This window comes from Convolutriloba macropyga, chromosome 8 (assembly GCF_964194025.1).
Source record: "Convolutriloba macropyga chromosome 8, txConMacr16.3, whole genome shotgun sequence".
In the NCBI taxonomy this organism is placed as follows: domain Eukaryota; kingdom Metazoa; phylum Xenacoelomorpha; order Acoela; family Convolutidae; genus Convolutriloba; species Convolutriloba macropyga.
The window spans coordinates 61,590,205-61,606,375 of record NC_134475.1 but is presented as its reverse complement, the minus strand read 5'-3'; the positions used below and the strand labels follow the sequence as shown (position 1 = coordinate 61,606,375).

General features: G+C 35.9%; 1 protein-coding gene across 2 annotated transcripts in view; it reads right to left on the bottom strand.

Moving 5' to 3' along the window:
- Positions 1-2,795: 2,795 nt before the first annotated feature.
- The window catches only part of LOC142344900 (uncharacterized), a 38,988-nt gene continuing 25,612 nt past the window's right edge, over positions 2,796-16,171 (bottom strand). The window contains exon 4 of one of the 2 annotated variants that reach the window (XM_075396951.1): positions 2,796-3,646. In XM_075396951.1, coding sequence (XP_075253066.1) covers positions 3,531-3,646 — 116 coding nt within the window. In that variant the 3' untranslated portion in view covers positions 2,796-3,530. The remainder of the gene's footprint in view (positions 3,647-16,171) is intronic. The other variant, XM_075396952.1, reaches the window with a different exon arrangement.

The window sequence follows — 16,171 nt, the reverse complement described above, 5'->3', positions numbered from 1 at the left end:
TCAGACGAAAAATCGCTCAGACGAAAATCGAATAAAAAAGACCGCAGGACTAACATAATTGCTACAAACTTTGTTTGAGAGCAATTAATTACAAAGAACCATAAAGTTATCTATCATCAGCGATTGCTTTGAACCGTACACTGTAGACTAGTAACGTGCCACGAACCTACACGAAGGCTTAATGTTTTCGCTATAGTTTATCCCGTTTCTGAGAACAAATCAAATCGGTCACACAAAAAAACAGTCAAGCAAAAAACAGTAAAAAGGCTGACACGTACCAAACATAGGTGGCAGATTGCCAGAAAAAATCCGCAATAGCTCCGTAGATCTGCAGTCTCGAAAAGATAAAATAAACCGACCAAAAATGCTGAGACGTTAAATTTTGATTAAGAATCTGTTTAACTTACTACTGCTTCTATTAGCTGCCCTCAAAAAACCTTAAATTAGAGTGACACGCACACACTCGACCTTATCTCTTTGAATTAAAGTTACGAAAGGTCAATTTCAGAGTAAGGAAGTCATTTTTGAGAGAGAAGTCACGTCTGAACAACCACGCGAATGAACAAAAAAACTCTCCACTAAGAGTTAAAAACAAAGTCACGCACACAATTCAGTTGAAATTGCATGAATGAAGGAGCAAAAATCAGATTTGAAATGATTGTGATGTCATATCGTCGTAAAGAAGATCTTAACAAAAAACCAAGAGAAGGCTGATAGCCTCCGCCATCGCTTTGCGGCTATTAATAAAACATAACCGACTAAACGTAAGAAGAATTGCTCTCGAACGACTAGTGGGAGCTCTGCTTCAGTCAGCCTGCGTCACTCGAAAACTCAAAACGGTCAAGCAAAAATTTTTCATAAAAAAGACACACGTTTACAATAATTATTTCTCTACAAGAGCAATTAATGCTTGATCCTAGTTTATGAGAATATTCATAACTCTGCAATTAATGTTGTCCTTCTTTACTTCATCATTATTATCAGTGCTCCTCTTCTCGCGCCTTCACCTGCCTTATTTATCAGCTAACGTCTGTTGAATCCAATTTGAAATATTAAAAACAGATGCAACATAACCATTAATTTCGACAATTTTTTGACAATCAAGAATCAACATACTAATCATGCTTGTCATTAGATAAACAAAATAGCGCCATTTGATATACAAGGCTATATAAACTCTTTTTATGATTCACCCCTCAAATTTAACCCTAAATTTAGAACATTGTTTGCCCATCCGGTAAATTGTTCTCCATGCCTTGTTAGTGTCTGGTAAAGTTTTGTGAAGTATTTGGGACGATTTAGCAGGATCTAGTTAAGATTTTGGGGATCCTAAAATGTGGTAAAAGCATGCTGGCAGCTTTTTAAAACTCCGAGGCAAATTTGCGAATGATTGCCCTTAAGTCTACTAGCTAGTTATAATTTTATTCAATAATTTTACTTTCCAGCAAAAATATGCTTGGATTTGAGTCTTAACTCTTGGTTTGGTTATGCTTAGCATAAAGCTATTTTCAGCTGCCATCATTTCGATAACCGAAACCCCAAAAGCTACCTCAACTGGCAGCAAGACCCATTTCAATCTTGCAGCTTTAGATTGATTGATAAAAATAAGGAATCGAACTTTTTAAAAATTAATTTGTTTCTACCACGCCCCTACAACTCGGTCAGCTCTATATAACTCTAAAAATAACTCAGAACTCTTTAAATTCGCAGAAATCTGTGGACATTATTGTCCCGAAGCACGTGCTTGGGGAAAAGTTAGCAACTCGAATCAGGTTCTGTTAGCCCGACTTAAGATAGCAAAATTGGCAGCAATTCTCTAACACTGGGAGATGCCACGACCCATATTAACGCATGTTTGCTTCTATAATGGCCTATTTACTTTTTTGGTACGAGGTACATAATTACGCAAACTTAAAATGAGAACACAATGAAGTACAAAATAGAAGTTAGTTACAATGCAGCTAAATTGAGAGGTGAAGAGATAGACGTTTTGTATTTTTCTACAAACTAAAATTTTAAATAAGCGTCAGACAAGAGAACGCAATCAATGAGAGAATCAATCTAAGCTACATATTAATGACCTTTTGAAAAGCTTCGATTTGGTAAAGGCATATATATATATGAGTGTACAGATAGATTCTGATAGAAAATAAGAGCAATTTTTGAGGTTAGGCTTATGCAAAGACATTGCACAGAGTTAGCAACGGTATCAAGAACGTAGGTCTCACTCGTTAGTTAAAAACTATCACCACATAATCATTGAAACAACCCCAAATATTTCAGTATTTGTAATTTGATCCTAGTTAAGCTCCGGCGGTTATTTGCAAAAATTCATCAAAACCTTCCGACAACTATTATGTTGAGATATTTTTATACAAATTTCTGTAAAATCTTGAAAATCATAACATACCCGGCAGACTGCCGGAAAATAGCCGCCGTTGATTCCAATAAGCATGATTGGGATTGAAATAACAGAAGATATTGAAAAAAAAGAGATTTTTGTACAAGAACATTTTTTTAAGTCCGATTTATTTTGATGGCATTTCGTATTTGATTATACTTCTGTTTCTTAGAGAGAGGCTACAGGGGCTACTATCAATAACAATAAGCATCAGAGAGAGGTAACTAATACTTATAGGAACGACGTTCAAATAGCGGGCATCTAAAATTGGGCTTTATGGGTTTATCCCGTTTCTATTTCTGACTTCAATTTTTTCTACTGACTCTGTTCATTTTGAATTGCTTTGCTGAGCAACTGATGTTCAAAATCACTTTTAGCAGAATGAGAGAAGAGAGAAACTAGCCTAGAGAAGTCAAAAAGAATTCACGCAAAATGTTGAAAAGGCGGCAAAATGAGGTAAAGCGAAACATTTTTTTATTCGACGAAGTAAAAAAAAATAGGAGCGCTATAATAGCCGGCTGAGAAGATGAGGGCGGCTATTAATAATGAAAAACCTGATTCTGTTTTAGTTCACATTTTTTTTAAATAGAATGCTTATCTTGAACTAAATAATCGCCGGAGATAGGCAGTATAGGTATTGTTTTCAGGTATTATTTTCAGAGTATTTAAAAGCAAATGAATGTTCCTACAAATACTTTTTAGGAAAAACTACAAATGAAATATAGGACGCACAATGTTTTCAGTCACATGACGGTACAAAATTACTGATCTCAATCACGCAAATCAGAAAACTATGATATTCAAATCGTGTTTTATAGAAAACTACAGCTTTGATAAACAATTATCAAGTCACCCAAGATTACGCAACCCAACACGACCCAAATAAGTTTGGTTAATAAAAATCACTGCTAACGTTACTGCAAAGCACCTATTGTTCTTGATTCCTGACCCGAAGATTTGGCAAAGGTTATTAGCTTGTGTTTTGAACAAAAATAAATAGCTTTTGATGACAAGCAATACAGTGGCTAATGTCAGATCACCCAGTGTTAAGTAACCAGGTTGATGATCAAGCTTTGGCATTCATAGCTGTGCACCATTTTCGGCTTAAGTTCTTTGGAAAACTTAGAATTTAGCGCCTACTGTTGAAATAGAATCTGGCTTCATAGTCCGCGGGAATTGAGTAGTCATAGTCGATGGCATCACTTGGTCCTGTAGTCGTCGACTGAGAACCGATCGATCGTAGCCCTAAAAATAGCAGATAAAAGTCAAATATAGCTAGCATGTTGCCAGAAATTGGTTTTATAGACTGACTATGTCGAAATTCCAACAAAAAATCTTTTCAATATTATGAGGGAAAATTGCAGCTTTTATCGATTGCACTGATGTCATAACTTGAAAGAATTTATCTGTCTCATGAATTGCTTCTAAAATCTGCCCTAAAACTATTTCAATTAGAAATTAGAGTCACATGTAATCGGTTGCCTTAAAACTGCGATTAAAGTAAGCAAACTCAATTCGAGAGCGTTAAGTAATGCTAGCCAAAATAATTGAAAAAATTGCTTACCAACGACAAAATCGCTCTAATAAGAAACAAAAAATTGCGTCACCAAGAAAAGCCAGCGAAAAGCATGATTAAAAACTAAATTTTGTGTAATCCTTACAAAACTCGACGACGAAAAAAGCAGGACAAGGCTCCAAAAACAATTCAAAGAAAATCCAGTGAGAAAGCCAGTTCAAATTGAGAAGACCTTTCCATACCAAGCAATGGGTTTCAAAACAAATTTAAAAACTCACAGAACAGAGGTGAAGACATAACCTACTACCGTCGAAGAATTGCTCTCGGACGATTAGTGGGAACTCAAATCTATTACAGCCTGCTTCAGTCGGGGAGTAACTAAATTCATCAAGGAGGCTTCAAATGACGTCATTAGAGGTTATATGAAACTAAAACTGAAAAAAGTTAGAAAAAATTATAAAAGTTTTGACGTACTTTTCATTCAAATCATAGTAGTTAACTGCTGCCACTTGAGTTCAGCTGCTATAAGTTAGCAATGAAAGAAATTTAGATCACGCAAGGCGAAAAAGTCAAGGAAGCACAAAACAGACTAACATGTTTACAAAAATTGCTTCAAACTTCGCTCGAGAGCAACTAAAAACTTATCTCACATAAAAGGAAAGCAAATCTCGTCAAAAAAATAAAACGGCCAAGAAAAAATTCTGCATAAAAACAGAGTAGGCAAACAGTTTAAAAATAGCCACTTTAGCTGCGCTTGACGCACAGTTACCAATCGTTCTAATTAACTTTGAAAACCCAATGTACTATGGCTTAATTACAGCCCTTTTTGGGCCTGCCCGTTTCTTTGGATTCCGCTCTTTTGCCCTTCACTGTATTCACCATAGAGTAATTCAATGAGTAAATAAAAAATCCATTCCATTGAAACTGAGTGAGGTAAATCAGGACGCAAACGCGGAAGTAAAGTTGGAAGAAAAAAAATTCACGCATCAAAACCACTCCTTTTTGTTTATTTCCTCTTTCAGCGTGACCAAAATCCTCGCTTCAAGCTGACTTCAAAAATCGTAAAAATGTGTGACCAGATCATTAAAAAAGACAGCACCCCAATACAATTCAAGTTACTTGAGATGTAAAAAAAATGGACAGCGCCTAATAATAGCCGTAGAGTGGCTGACGGTGGCTATTAAAGACCATTATGGTTACAATATCTGCTTCAAACTTGAGAGCAATTAAACAGAAATTTCTATACGACAAGTCAAAAAAATTCCTAAATCTGCTTTCACCACCGAATTTTGACGGTCAATTGATCTGGAAAAAATTCTTAACAACAACCAAAAATACCACTTTATTTCATTAAACTATATTTATCTTGAAATCTAATCCTGAAGAATCAAAACTTACATCTGTGGCACCGTTCAGGGCCAATTTATTATCTTCAAATAGATAAACGTTTTCAAAAGTTTATCTAAACTTGGCATGCAGTCATTTTTAGCGTGCGGGCAATCAAGAAGGTACCACCCAATTTACCTACAAGCTGAACAAAAGAGAGTAGCAAATAACGTCAAGCACAAATACTCAACTGCAGAGCAGTAGAATACATTGAAATTAAAGACGTCGAATGGTTGGCAGAATCATAGATGATGAAATAAACAAAGATAGCCGGAAAAACGACTTGAAGGAAGCTGCCTAACTAACTATCACTTAATAAAAAAGCAATCACAAAGCCAGCAAATGAAATGAGCACACTTCAATGGCACCATCCTTACAGCCCCGTTCTCGACCTGTACGGCATGGTTCTTTACTTTGATTCCATTCGACAAAAATCTCGTCGAAACTGATAAAATTGATTAGGAATCAAATGATAACCAAGAGTGCTAGGTTAAGAGTGGAACGAAGTACAGCGTAGGGAATTGGTATTGAACAGGGGCCATGCGGGGGAGGGTCCAAAGGGGGTGACCTTATACATACACTCAACGGATTGAAACAAAGTGAAAAATTCCTAAGCACAACAAAGCGTTTCAAAACACGACGTGCATTTTGAAATTGTTGACCTATAGGATAGGTGAAAATCTGTCGTTATTCGATATTACTGAAATTAAATGCCCGAAGTAACCTGAACAAAAAATTGGAACAAGTACCAAAATCTAAGGGAAATGAGAGAAAACTAAAAAAAGATAATTAATCCAAACAATATTGCTCCAACCAGCGAATAAAATCATCACCACATCCAGCACTTGTCATCAAAAATAGCATACTGAAAACTTCGCCATTCTCCAAGCGAAAATTTATAGAATAATAGAAAATGGAAGAACAATCTGTTAAAATCATTCAGTTCTTCTCACATAATTGCTAAATTTCTGAACTTGATAAAGTCAAAAATAGAACACGAAAACATACTTACCAAAAAACATCCTAAAAACCAGATTACCATCACAAGTTAAAAGTGTAGAGATCAAATCCCCAAGTCTACGATTTGAGCTGTTTTTTCAAGATTCATTGAAAACATAACCGAAAAACGTGAACTGCTCTCGAACGGCTAGTGGGAGCTCCAATTTACTTCAAACTGAAGTATCAGAATTTACATTTGTGGCACCTTTCAGGGGCACTTTATTACGTTCAAATAAAGTTTTCAAAAGTTTATCTATAATTAGCTTGCAGTCATTTTTTTCGTGCGGGCAATCGAGAAGTTACCACCCAATTTACCTATAAGCTGAACAAAAGAGAGTAGCAAATAACGTCAAGCACAAATACTCAACTGCAGAGCAGTAGAAATCATTGAAATTCAAGAAGTGGAATGGTTGCCAGAATCATAGATGATGAAACAAACAAAGATCTCCATAAACGACTTGAAAAACTCCGGAAAAACGCCGGAAAAACTCCATAAACGACTTGAAGGAAGCTGCCGCACTAACTATCACTTACAAAAAAAGCAATCACAAAGCAGGAAATGAAATGAGCACACTTCAATGGCACCATCTTTACAGCCCCGTTCTCGACCTGTAGGCCGGCTTGTTTTTTTACTTTGATTCCATTCGACAAAAAATCTCGTCGAAACTGATAATATTGATTAGGAATCAAATGATACCAAAAGGAGAACCAAGCATGCTAGGTTAAGGGTGGAACGAAGTACAGCGTAGGGGTTTGGTAGTAAACAGGGGCCATGAGGGGGAGGGTTCAAAGGGGTTGAAGATAAAGTGGGGGGGATCCGGGGGTTAAGTCTAGGTTCGAGTGCAAACCGACTTGTTTACTTGCTCTCAAACAAAATTTTTAGCAACTATATTAGTCCTGTGATCTTTTTCTCATGCAATTTTTTGCCTGATTGATTTTTCATCTTAAACCTTTTGACTTTTTTCGCCAAAACGGGATAAACAGTCCTGGCACAGAGAAACTTAGGGGCTCTTAGGGCCCATCGACTTACTAGACTTAAGTATACAATTAACAGGAGCTGTTTTGTAGACATAAATCTCGTCGAACAACACACCACGGATTGGTACAACACACCATGGATTTGTTTCGAAAACTTCTCCAGTTAATTGTATAATTTGAGTCTAGTAAACGTATGGGCTCTGAGAGCCCGTAGGATTCTCCGGGCCGAAATTGTTTATCTCATTTTCGCGAAATAGTCAAAAGGAGTCAGAGGAAAAATCGATCAAGGAAAAAATGCATGAGAAAAAGACCACAGGATAAAATCAGAGCTTAAAAACTTCATTTGAGAGCAATTAAATAAATCGTTCGCACAAACAATAAGTTGAATATCGTTTATTATGTGAGATCCACTGAGAGCGGATTGGTTAATCAATTTAGGTGATATAAGTCATTATTTACTCAGTAAAAGTGATTGCACAATACGCTTTTCTTTACAACAGCAAGGACGACAAATGCGTAACACTTAATTCTTCTATACCATGAATAAACAAGGGATCAAAAAGATAAAGAATTTAAAAATGACAATATGATATTAAACTTTGCGCCAAAAAAGAGCTAAAAGCCACACCTTTGGATATGAGCCACAACTCATTTCAAGCCCTGTATCCGACGCAAAGCAAACTGGAGAAGTTAAAAAATCTACGGCAAACGAAGAGCGAAAGGAAAATAACTAGAAAAACAAACTTGAAAAAAATCAATTTTGACAACGGGTCTCCTTTCACAGAATCTACTAAATCTGACCTAGAAACTGTCTTTTATGGTCCAGAGCTGTATCTGAATCAGATCTAACGGAAAGAACTGTATCTGATTCAGATCTAACAGATCAGTCTCAATAATTTTACGCATACTATTCAACTGTTTTCTACCAAAAATCTGATTCATTACTAAAAATATACAGTTTCCTTTTCAGGGTCCTTTTAAACCTTATACATACACTCAACGGATTGAAACAAAGTGAACAATTCCTAAGCACAACAAAGCGTTTCAAAACACGACGTGCATTTTGAAATTGTTGACCTACAGGATAGGTGAAAATTTGTCGTTATTCGATATTACTGAAATTAAATGCCCGAAGTAACCTGAGAAAAAAATTGGAACAAGTACCAAAATCTAAGGGAAATGAGAGAAAACTAAAAAAAGATCATTAATGCAAACAATATTGTTCGAACCAGCAAATAAAATCATCACCACATCCAGCACTTGTCATCAAAAATAGCATACTGAAAACTTCGCCATTCTCCAAGCGAAAATTTATAAAATATTAGAAAATGGAAGAACAATCTGTTAAAATCATTCAGTTCTTCTCACATAATTGCTAAATTTCTGAACTTGATAAAGTCAAAAATAGAACACGAAAACATACTTACCAAAAAAACATCCTAAAAACCAGATTACCATCACAAGTTAAAAGTGTAGAGATCAAATCGCCAAGTCTACGATTTGAGCTGTTTTTTCAAGATTCATTGAAAACATAACCGAAAAACGTGAACTGCTCTCGAACGGCTAGTGGGAGCTCCAATTTATTTCAAACTGAAGTATCAGAATTTACATTTGTGGCACCTTTCAGGGGCACTTTATTACGTTCAAATAGAAAGTTTTCAAAAGTTTATCTATAATTAGCTTGCAGTCATTTTTTTCGTGCGGGCAATCGAGAAGTTACCACCCAATTTACCTATAAGCTGAACAAAAGAGAGTAGCAAATAACGTCAAGCACAAATACTCAACTGCAGAGCAGTAGAAATCATTGAAATTCAAGAAGTGGAATGGTTGCCAGAATCATAGACGATGAAATAAACAAAGATAGAAGGAAAAACTCCACAAACAACTTGAAGGAAGCTGCCGCACTAACTATCACTTACAAAAAAAGCAATCACAAAGCCAGCAAATGAAATGAGCACACTTCAATGGCACCCTCTTTACAGCCCCGTTCTCGACCTGCACGCCGGCCTGGTTCTTTACTTTGATTCCAATCGACAAAAAATCTCGTCACAACTGGTAAAGTTGATTAAGAATCAAACTATAACCAAAATGACAACCAACTCCTCTTTGACCGATCTAGGTTCCAGATGGATCAGAGTACAGCGTACGGGATTGGAAGTAAACGGGGACCATGCGGGGAGGGTCCAGTGGAGTGAAGATAAAGTGGAGGGATGGGGTCAAGTGTGGGTGCAATTTAACAAGTCGGTTCGCACAAACAATACGTTAAATATCATTATGTACAATCCACTGATAGCAGATTGGTTAATCAATTTAAGTGATTTAAGTCTTTATTTAACCAGTAACGGTAAATGCACAATCTGCTTTTGTTGAAAGAAGCAAGGACACAGCATACATAACAGCAAATTTTTCTATATCATCATTAAACAATTAAGGGATCAAATAATTAACAAAGAATTTATACAAAATGATAAAATGATAAAATTAACCTTTGCACCAAAAAAGTGCTAAAAACCGCACTTTTGGATATGAGTCACACCTTATTTCAAGCTCTGTAATAAAAAAAATCAAACTGGCGAATTTTAATAATCTAGGGCAAACAAAACAGAGCAGAAGGAACATAACTAGAACAATAACTTGAAAATCGATTTTCAAAACAAGCCTCCTTTCACAAAATCTACTAAATCTGACCTGGAAAATGTTTTTATGGTCCACAACTGTATCTGATTCAGATCTATCGGAAACAGCTGCATCTGATACAGACCTAAAAGATCAGTCTCATGTACTTTACGCATAATATTCAACAGTTTTCACCAAAAATTTGATTCATCACTAAAAATATGCAGTTCGCTTTTCAGGTTCGTTTTGAACCTAGATTGAAACAAAAAGAAAATTTCCTACCGAAAACAAACTTTCAAAAGACGATGTGCATTTGAGAATTACTGGCCCACAGGATAAGTGAATATCTGTCGACATTTCTTAAATGAAACGCCTGCAGTATCCTGAACAAAAGAATTGAACACACCAAAATGCAAGGGAAATTACAGAAAACTTAAAAAAGATAGTAAATCTAACCAATTTCGCTCCAACTAGTAAAATATATATCGTCACGCCATCCAGCGCCTTTTATTAAAAATAGCATAGCATAAACTTCACCATTTTACACGCGAAAATTGATGGAATTATAGAAAATGGAAGGACAATCTGTTAAAATCATTCAGTTTTTCTCAGAATTGCTAGATTTCTGAATTTGATAGTCAAAACAAAAAAAAACAACTCCTCCTTTCAGATCTAAGGGAAAGAGCTGCATCTGATTCAGATCTAACAGATCAGTCTCATGTATTTTACGCATAATATTGACCTGTTTTATATTCACCTGTGAATATCTGTCGATAGTTCTTAAATGAAACGCCAGCAGAATCTTAACAAAAGAATTGAAAACACCAAAATCCAAGGGACATTACAAAAAACTAAAATAAGTTAATAAATCTAACCAAATTTGCTCCAACCAGTAAATAGGATATCATCACGCCATCCAGCGCCTTTTGACAAAAATAGAATAGCATAACCTTCTAAACTTCACCATTTTACAAGCGAAAAATGATAAATTATAGAAAATGGAAGAACAATCTGTTAAATCATTCAAATTTTCTCGGAATTGCTAGATTTCTGAAATTGATAGTCAAAATATAAAAAAACAGAAATCAAAAAAATCTGATTCATCATTCAACAATACAGAGAGAAAAAGGAACATAACTAGAAAAGCAATAACTTAAAAATCAATTTTAAAAGCAAGCCTCCTTTCAAAAATCTACCAAATCTGACATAGAAAAAGTTTTTATGGTCCACAACTGTATCTGATTCAGATCTAACGGAAAGAGCTGCATCTGATTCAGATCCAACAGATCAGTCTCATGTATTTTACGCATAATATTGACCTGTTTTATATTCACCTGTGAATATCTGTCGATATTTCTTAAATGAAACGCCTGCAGAATCTTAACAAAAAAATTGAAAATATCAAAATCCAAGGGAAATTACAGAAAACTTGAAAAAGATAGTAAATCTAACAAATTTTGCTCCAACCAGTAAATTAGATATCATCACGCCATCCAACGCCTTTTGTCAAAAATAGCATCGCGTCTACGATTTGACCCATTTTTTTCAAGATCCATTGAGAACCGAGTATCATAAAGTGCTCTCGAACGGCTAGTGGTAGCTCGAATCTATTTCAGCGTTTACTTGGGGGGGGGGGGTAACTGAATTGATTAAGGGGGCTTCAAGTGACGTCATTAAAGATTATTATATGCCACTATAACTAATAAAATGTAAAGAGAAAACATAGCCGGCATATTGCCGGAAAAAATTCGCGATACACGCGATACATACCATGAATGTCATTTATATGAGCCGACTGTCATTTTTATGAGACACATTTGCTCTACCAGAAAAAACCCTAGTGAAGCTTTTTCAAAATTAATATTCGATATTAAAATTCAAGAAACCATTACTCAGGAATTAGGGCATATAAGCTTGGCACTACTTAGATGCACACTATTGACCTTTAATTGGTAAAAATTCATAAATTTCGAAGTTCTATAAGTGAGTTCAGAAGTCACTTTTTTGTGAGGTAAGTCACTCAATTGGCCTAAAAGCAGAAATGACGTCACGAACACAAATTTTAACTGCAAAGCAGTAAAATTTACTGAACTCATTGAAAAAGTCAACTCCAAGAAGTCAGGGTAAGACAAAACAAAAATCTGTTAGACGAAGTAATAAAAATTAGGAGCACAATAATAGCCGCCTGGAATTGCTGACGCGGCTATTAAACAATTTACCAATTTTGACGCCCTTTTCATTTAATTTATAGTAGTCACCTATCGCCACTTGAGTTCAGCTGCTGACACTTGCGAATGAGAGAAATATCGATCACACAACAAAAACGAAAAAGTCAAGGGCTCATAAGTCACTCGAAAAGTCAGAAAAAACCAACGCGTTAGTAGTAATAGAGTGAGTGATAGTCCCCCGGGGGGGGGGGGGGTGAGGACCCCATGTATTAAGATTGGTTATAGCGGCTTTTTCCAAGAAATGGGGTCCTCACCCCCTTTTTAGGATGTGCATGTTTTAAGATTAGGTATAGCGGTCTCAATGAATTAAGATAGGGTATAGGTTGCATGTATTAAGATTAGGAATAGAATCTCCATGTATTAAGATTGGGTATAGCCGCCATGTATTAAGATTAGGTATAGCCGCCATGTAATAAGATTGGGTATAGCCGCCATGTATTAAGATTAGTTATAGCGGACGACATGTATTAAGATTAGTCATAGCGGCCAACATGTATTAAGATTAGTTATAGCGGTCGACATGTATTAAGATTAGTTATAGCGGTCGACATGTATTAAGATTAGTTATAGCGGTCGACATGTATTAAGATTAGTTATAGCGGTCGACATGTAATAAGATTAGTTATAGCGGTCGACATGTTTTAAGATTATTTATATCCGCTGACATATATTAAGATTAGGGGTATTTTTTGAAAAATTTATGAGATTTTTGTACATTTTTACGCCGTTTTTTCAATAATTTCTAAATACTCTCTTCTGATTGGTTAAAAATGACAGCTTTTTAAAAAAAATTGAATTGAAAAAGTTATAAATAACAGACATAGTATAAATTATGCACATCAAAATACAAACACATTTACATTAAATTGGTATAAAGTTTAAAGCATAATTATAAAAATTGACAAAGACAAAAATAATAAAAATATCACATATTAGAGAATAATAAAAGTTATTATAAAAGCTCTACAATTTGAGGGGTTCGGTACGGATACCGTCAGCTAGAACTACTCGCTTGGGATAGAAATAGGATAACCCTTTCTTTGTCTGTTCATATGTAGCAACACAATGATTTATTGTTCTGAAACCTCTATTTGTCGAAGTAAGGTTGATAATTTCATCCATCACTCGTCGATATTTTTCCATTGGTCCATCTCCAGTCTCCTCCAGAGTTCTTTTGTTCAGACCTTTGCTACTGAATTTGTACTTGTCCGACTTAGCATCGTAGCAACAATAGGTGTTACTGCAGAGACAAATCATTTCGTTGCATCTGAATTCTTCCTTGAAAAGACCTGGTTCCCGTTTATCATGCTTCTTATGTTTAGAACAACATGTTCTAGGGAAAAAGTTGTGTGAGGCATCTGCTCTGAAGGAATCATCACAGTCCTTTTCTCGCAAAGTCTCCCATTCTTCCTTTTTAGCAGGTCGAATACAATCATACAAGTTCTCGTGCGCTAGCGCTAAATAAAGAGAATCTGTATCCATCTCTAACTCTTCGAATTTATCCACATCGCAAAATCTGTCGAAGAAATTATAGTAGAGCTCCAACATACGTAATTTTGCGTACTGAAGTATGAAGAATCCAACTATTATAGGTTCTCGATGCTCAATTTTCGATTTCGCAAGCTCAACTTCGTAAATTTCTTTTGACACATTGTTCAGACGCTTAAACATTTTCCCATTGATTGCTTTGTGCGTCTTCTCATCATTCAAGTACTTGGTCTCTGTGTGTCTACTTCTGTCCATAATCTGATACCCATAAGAGCTGTTACCCAACAATTTCATTGTCTCAGCCACAACGCTAGAGTCAGGATTTTCATCACCCGCTCTTCTAGCATCTACCACTGACTGAACAAAATTGTTGAAGCATTTTTTGGGTGCGTATTGTACAAATCTATAAATCTTTGTACATTTCAGACCAAGACTGAGATAAAAGTTGAGTAAAGGTGTAATGATTGTCCCATTTTCCAACTTGAAGCTCGAAATCAACATTCGTTGAGGTTGTTTGAGTAGGTTGTTTTCAATTGCATACTCTCTCATATATTCTCCAATATCAGCTCGACTGACATTAAAGTTCTTAAAAATAGGAGGAAAATTAGAGAACTTGTACTTTAATCCGTCTGGAACTTCGAGATCGCACTGTACATATCCAAACATTTTCCCATCTCTTATTTTCGCTAAAAGAGACTCTTGCTTCATAGGTAGTTTGAAGGGAAAGTTCTTCCTCACGTGATTTCTATCATTTTCCTCTTCTTTAACACGTTCCCACCATTTACACTCCCAGACTTCAACAATATTGTATCCTTTGTTTCTCAAATAATCTCTTCTCAGTTCATCGTGTTCTCTTTTTCTGATTCCTCTCTGCATTTCCTCCTCCGAGAGGCTTGCTCGAGCTTCTTGACATGGGCAAAAATGGAAATAACAACCCATAGCTTCGAATACTGTGTCACAATGAGCACAAAAACCGTCCACGCTAAAACAGTCAATCTTTTTCTGTTTCCCGGTCGTATAATAGCTTTCAATTATACATTCTGGGCGTTGTGATTGGAGATAAGACATGACCATGTTCTCAAATGTTCGAAATTTATTGGTTCGAGCTTTGAATTTTTGAGAATTAGTGTCGAGTTCCCACCGTGTGTAAATTCCTGTTGGCATTTCTTGACACATTGAAAAGGGATAGAGTTGACTAGCATCAATACCCACGATAGATTTACAAATATTTTCTGAATTCCTGATAAAGGTTTGATCAACTACTGCCTTTCTTGTGAACACAATAGAAGGTCCACCAGTCATGTCCTCGCGTATTTTATCATGTAAATCCTTGTCACTTTCAACAAATGGGAAAAATTTGTGGTTTGTTGACTGGTGAAGACAAATGTTTGCTAAATTGGGAAGTGTACATCCAAGTTTTAACATGTCGATTCCTTTGTTGTGATAAAATTCCATCATTTTTTGCATTGCTTCTAGTGTTGGAACAACATCCTTGTTGTTGTACCACTTGACAAAATCTCTAAATGTAGACATTTGCTCTTCCTCCCAAATCACTTTCAAGTAATTGTAGTAATCGACTCCAGATGGAGGAACTTCTTTCAGTCTCAATTTTTTCAGAGCTTCTTGTTGAGATAGTCCACTGTTCAGCAATTTAGTAAAGTCAGTGAATTCTTTCTCCAAAGGGTTGTGATTCTTCAGCTTACTGAAAAAACATTCATAGGGGGTAGAAAAGGTGCGTCAAGTTTATTTGGAGAATCGAACCATTCATATGGGAAGAAACCTTTAGTCTCGCTTGTCTTGTAAGCTTTGAGGAATGAATCGAGAGATGTAGCTCCTCCAAGGAAATTCAGAATGTCAAGGAACTGCACGTCACCGAACTTGAAGGAAACAAAATGATTTGCCTTTTTGATAACTGTAGGTTGAATATCCCGTTCATGAATGAGATAAGGTAGAAGGTAGGATTTGATGAGATTCAAATCGTACTTTCCACTGTTGAATCCAAATACAGATAATGTGTTGATATAACGCTCAAAGTGTTGTTGCAAGTCCAAAAGTTGATTTTTCTGCATTTGTAGAAACTGAGTAGACATATCAGCTTCCTCCTCCTCCTCAATACACTCATCTTCGAAATCAAATGCAGGATTTGTGCGACCTTTCCTTTCGTTCAATTTTTCAAAGATGGCTTTAACTCGGCTATTGATTATCTCTTGAATTGATGCAAATTTTGTTTGCATTTCGGTTTTACTCTTGTTAGCTAACTCCTCAAGAGCTTCGACAAAAGAAACAATCAGGTTCTTAGGGTCTTTGTCGCATAGAAACACAGGTTCTTCAATCAAGTTGGAGGAAATGGAGACAGATATTGGCTCATGTTTTCCAATCCAAGTAGTATTTGTATCTTTTAACTCTTCAGTGGGAACGCAGATAGATTCAAAGTCAAAAATAGCCAAGTTTTTGAACAATTTTTGATCATCGTTGTAGGAAATTCCAAATGCATCGAGTTTATCAAACAAAGTTTTTCGCAGAGCATACACACTCTTTGGATAAATATGCTGTACTCTG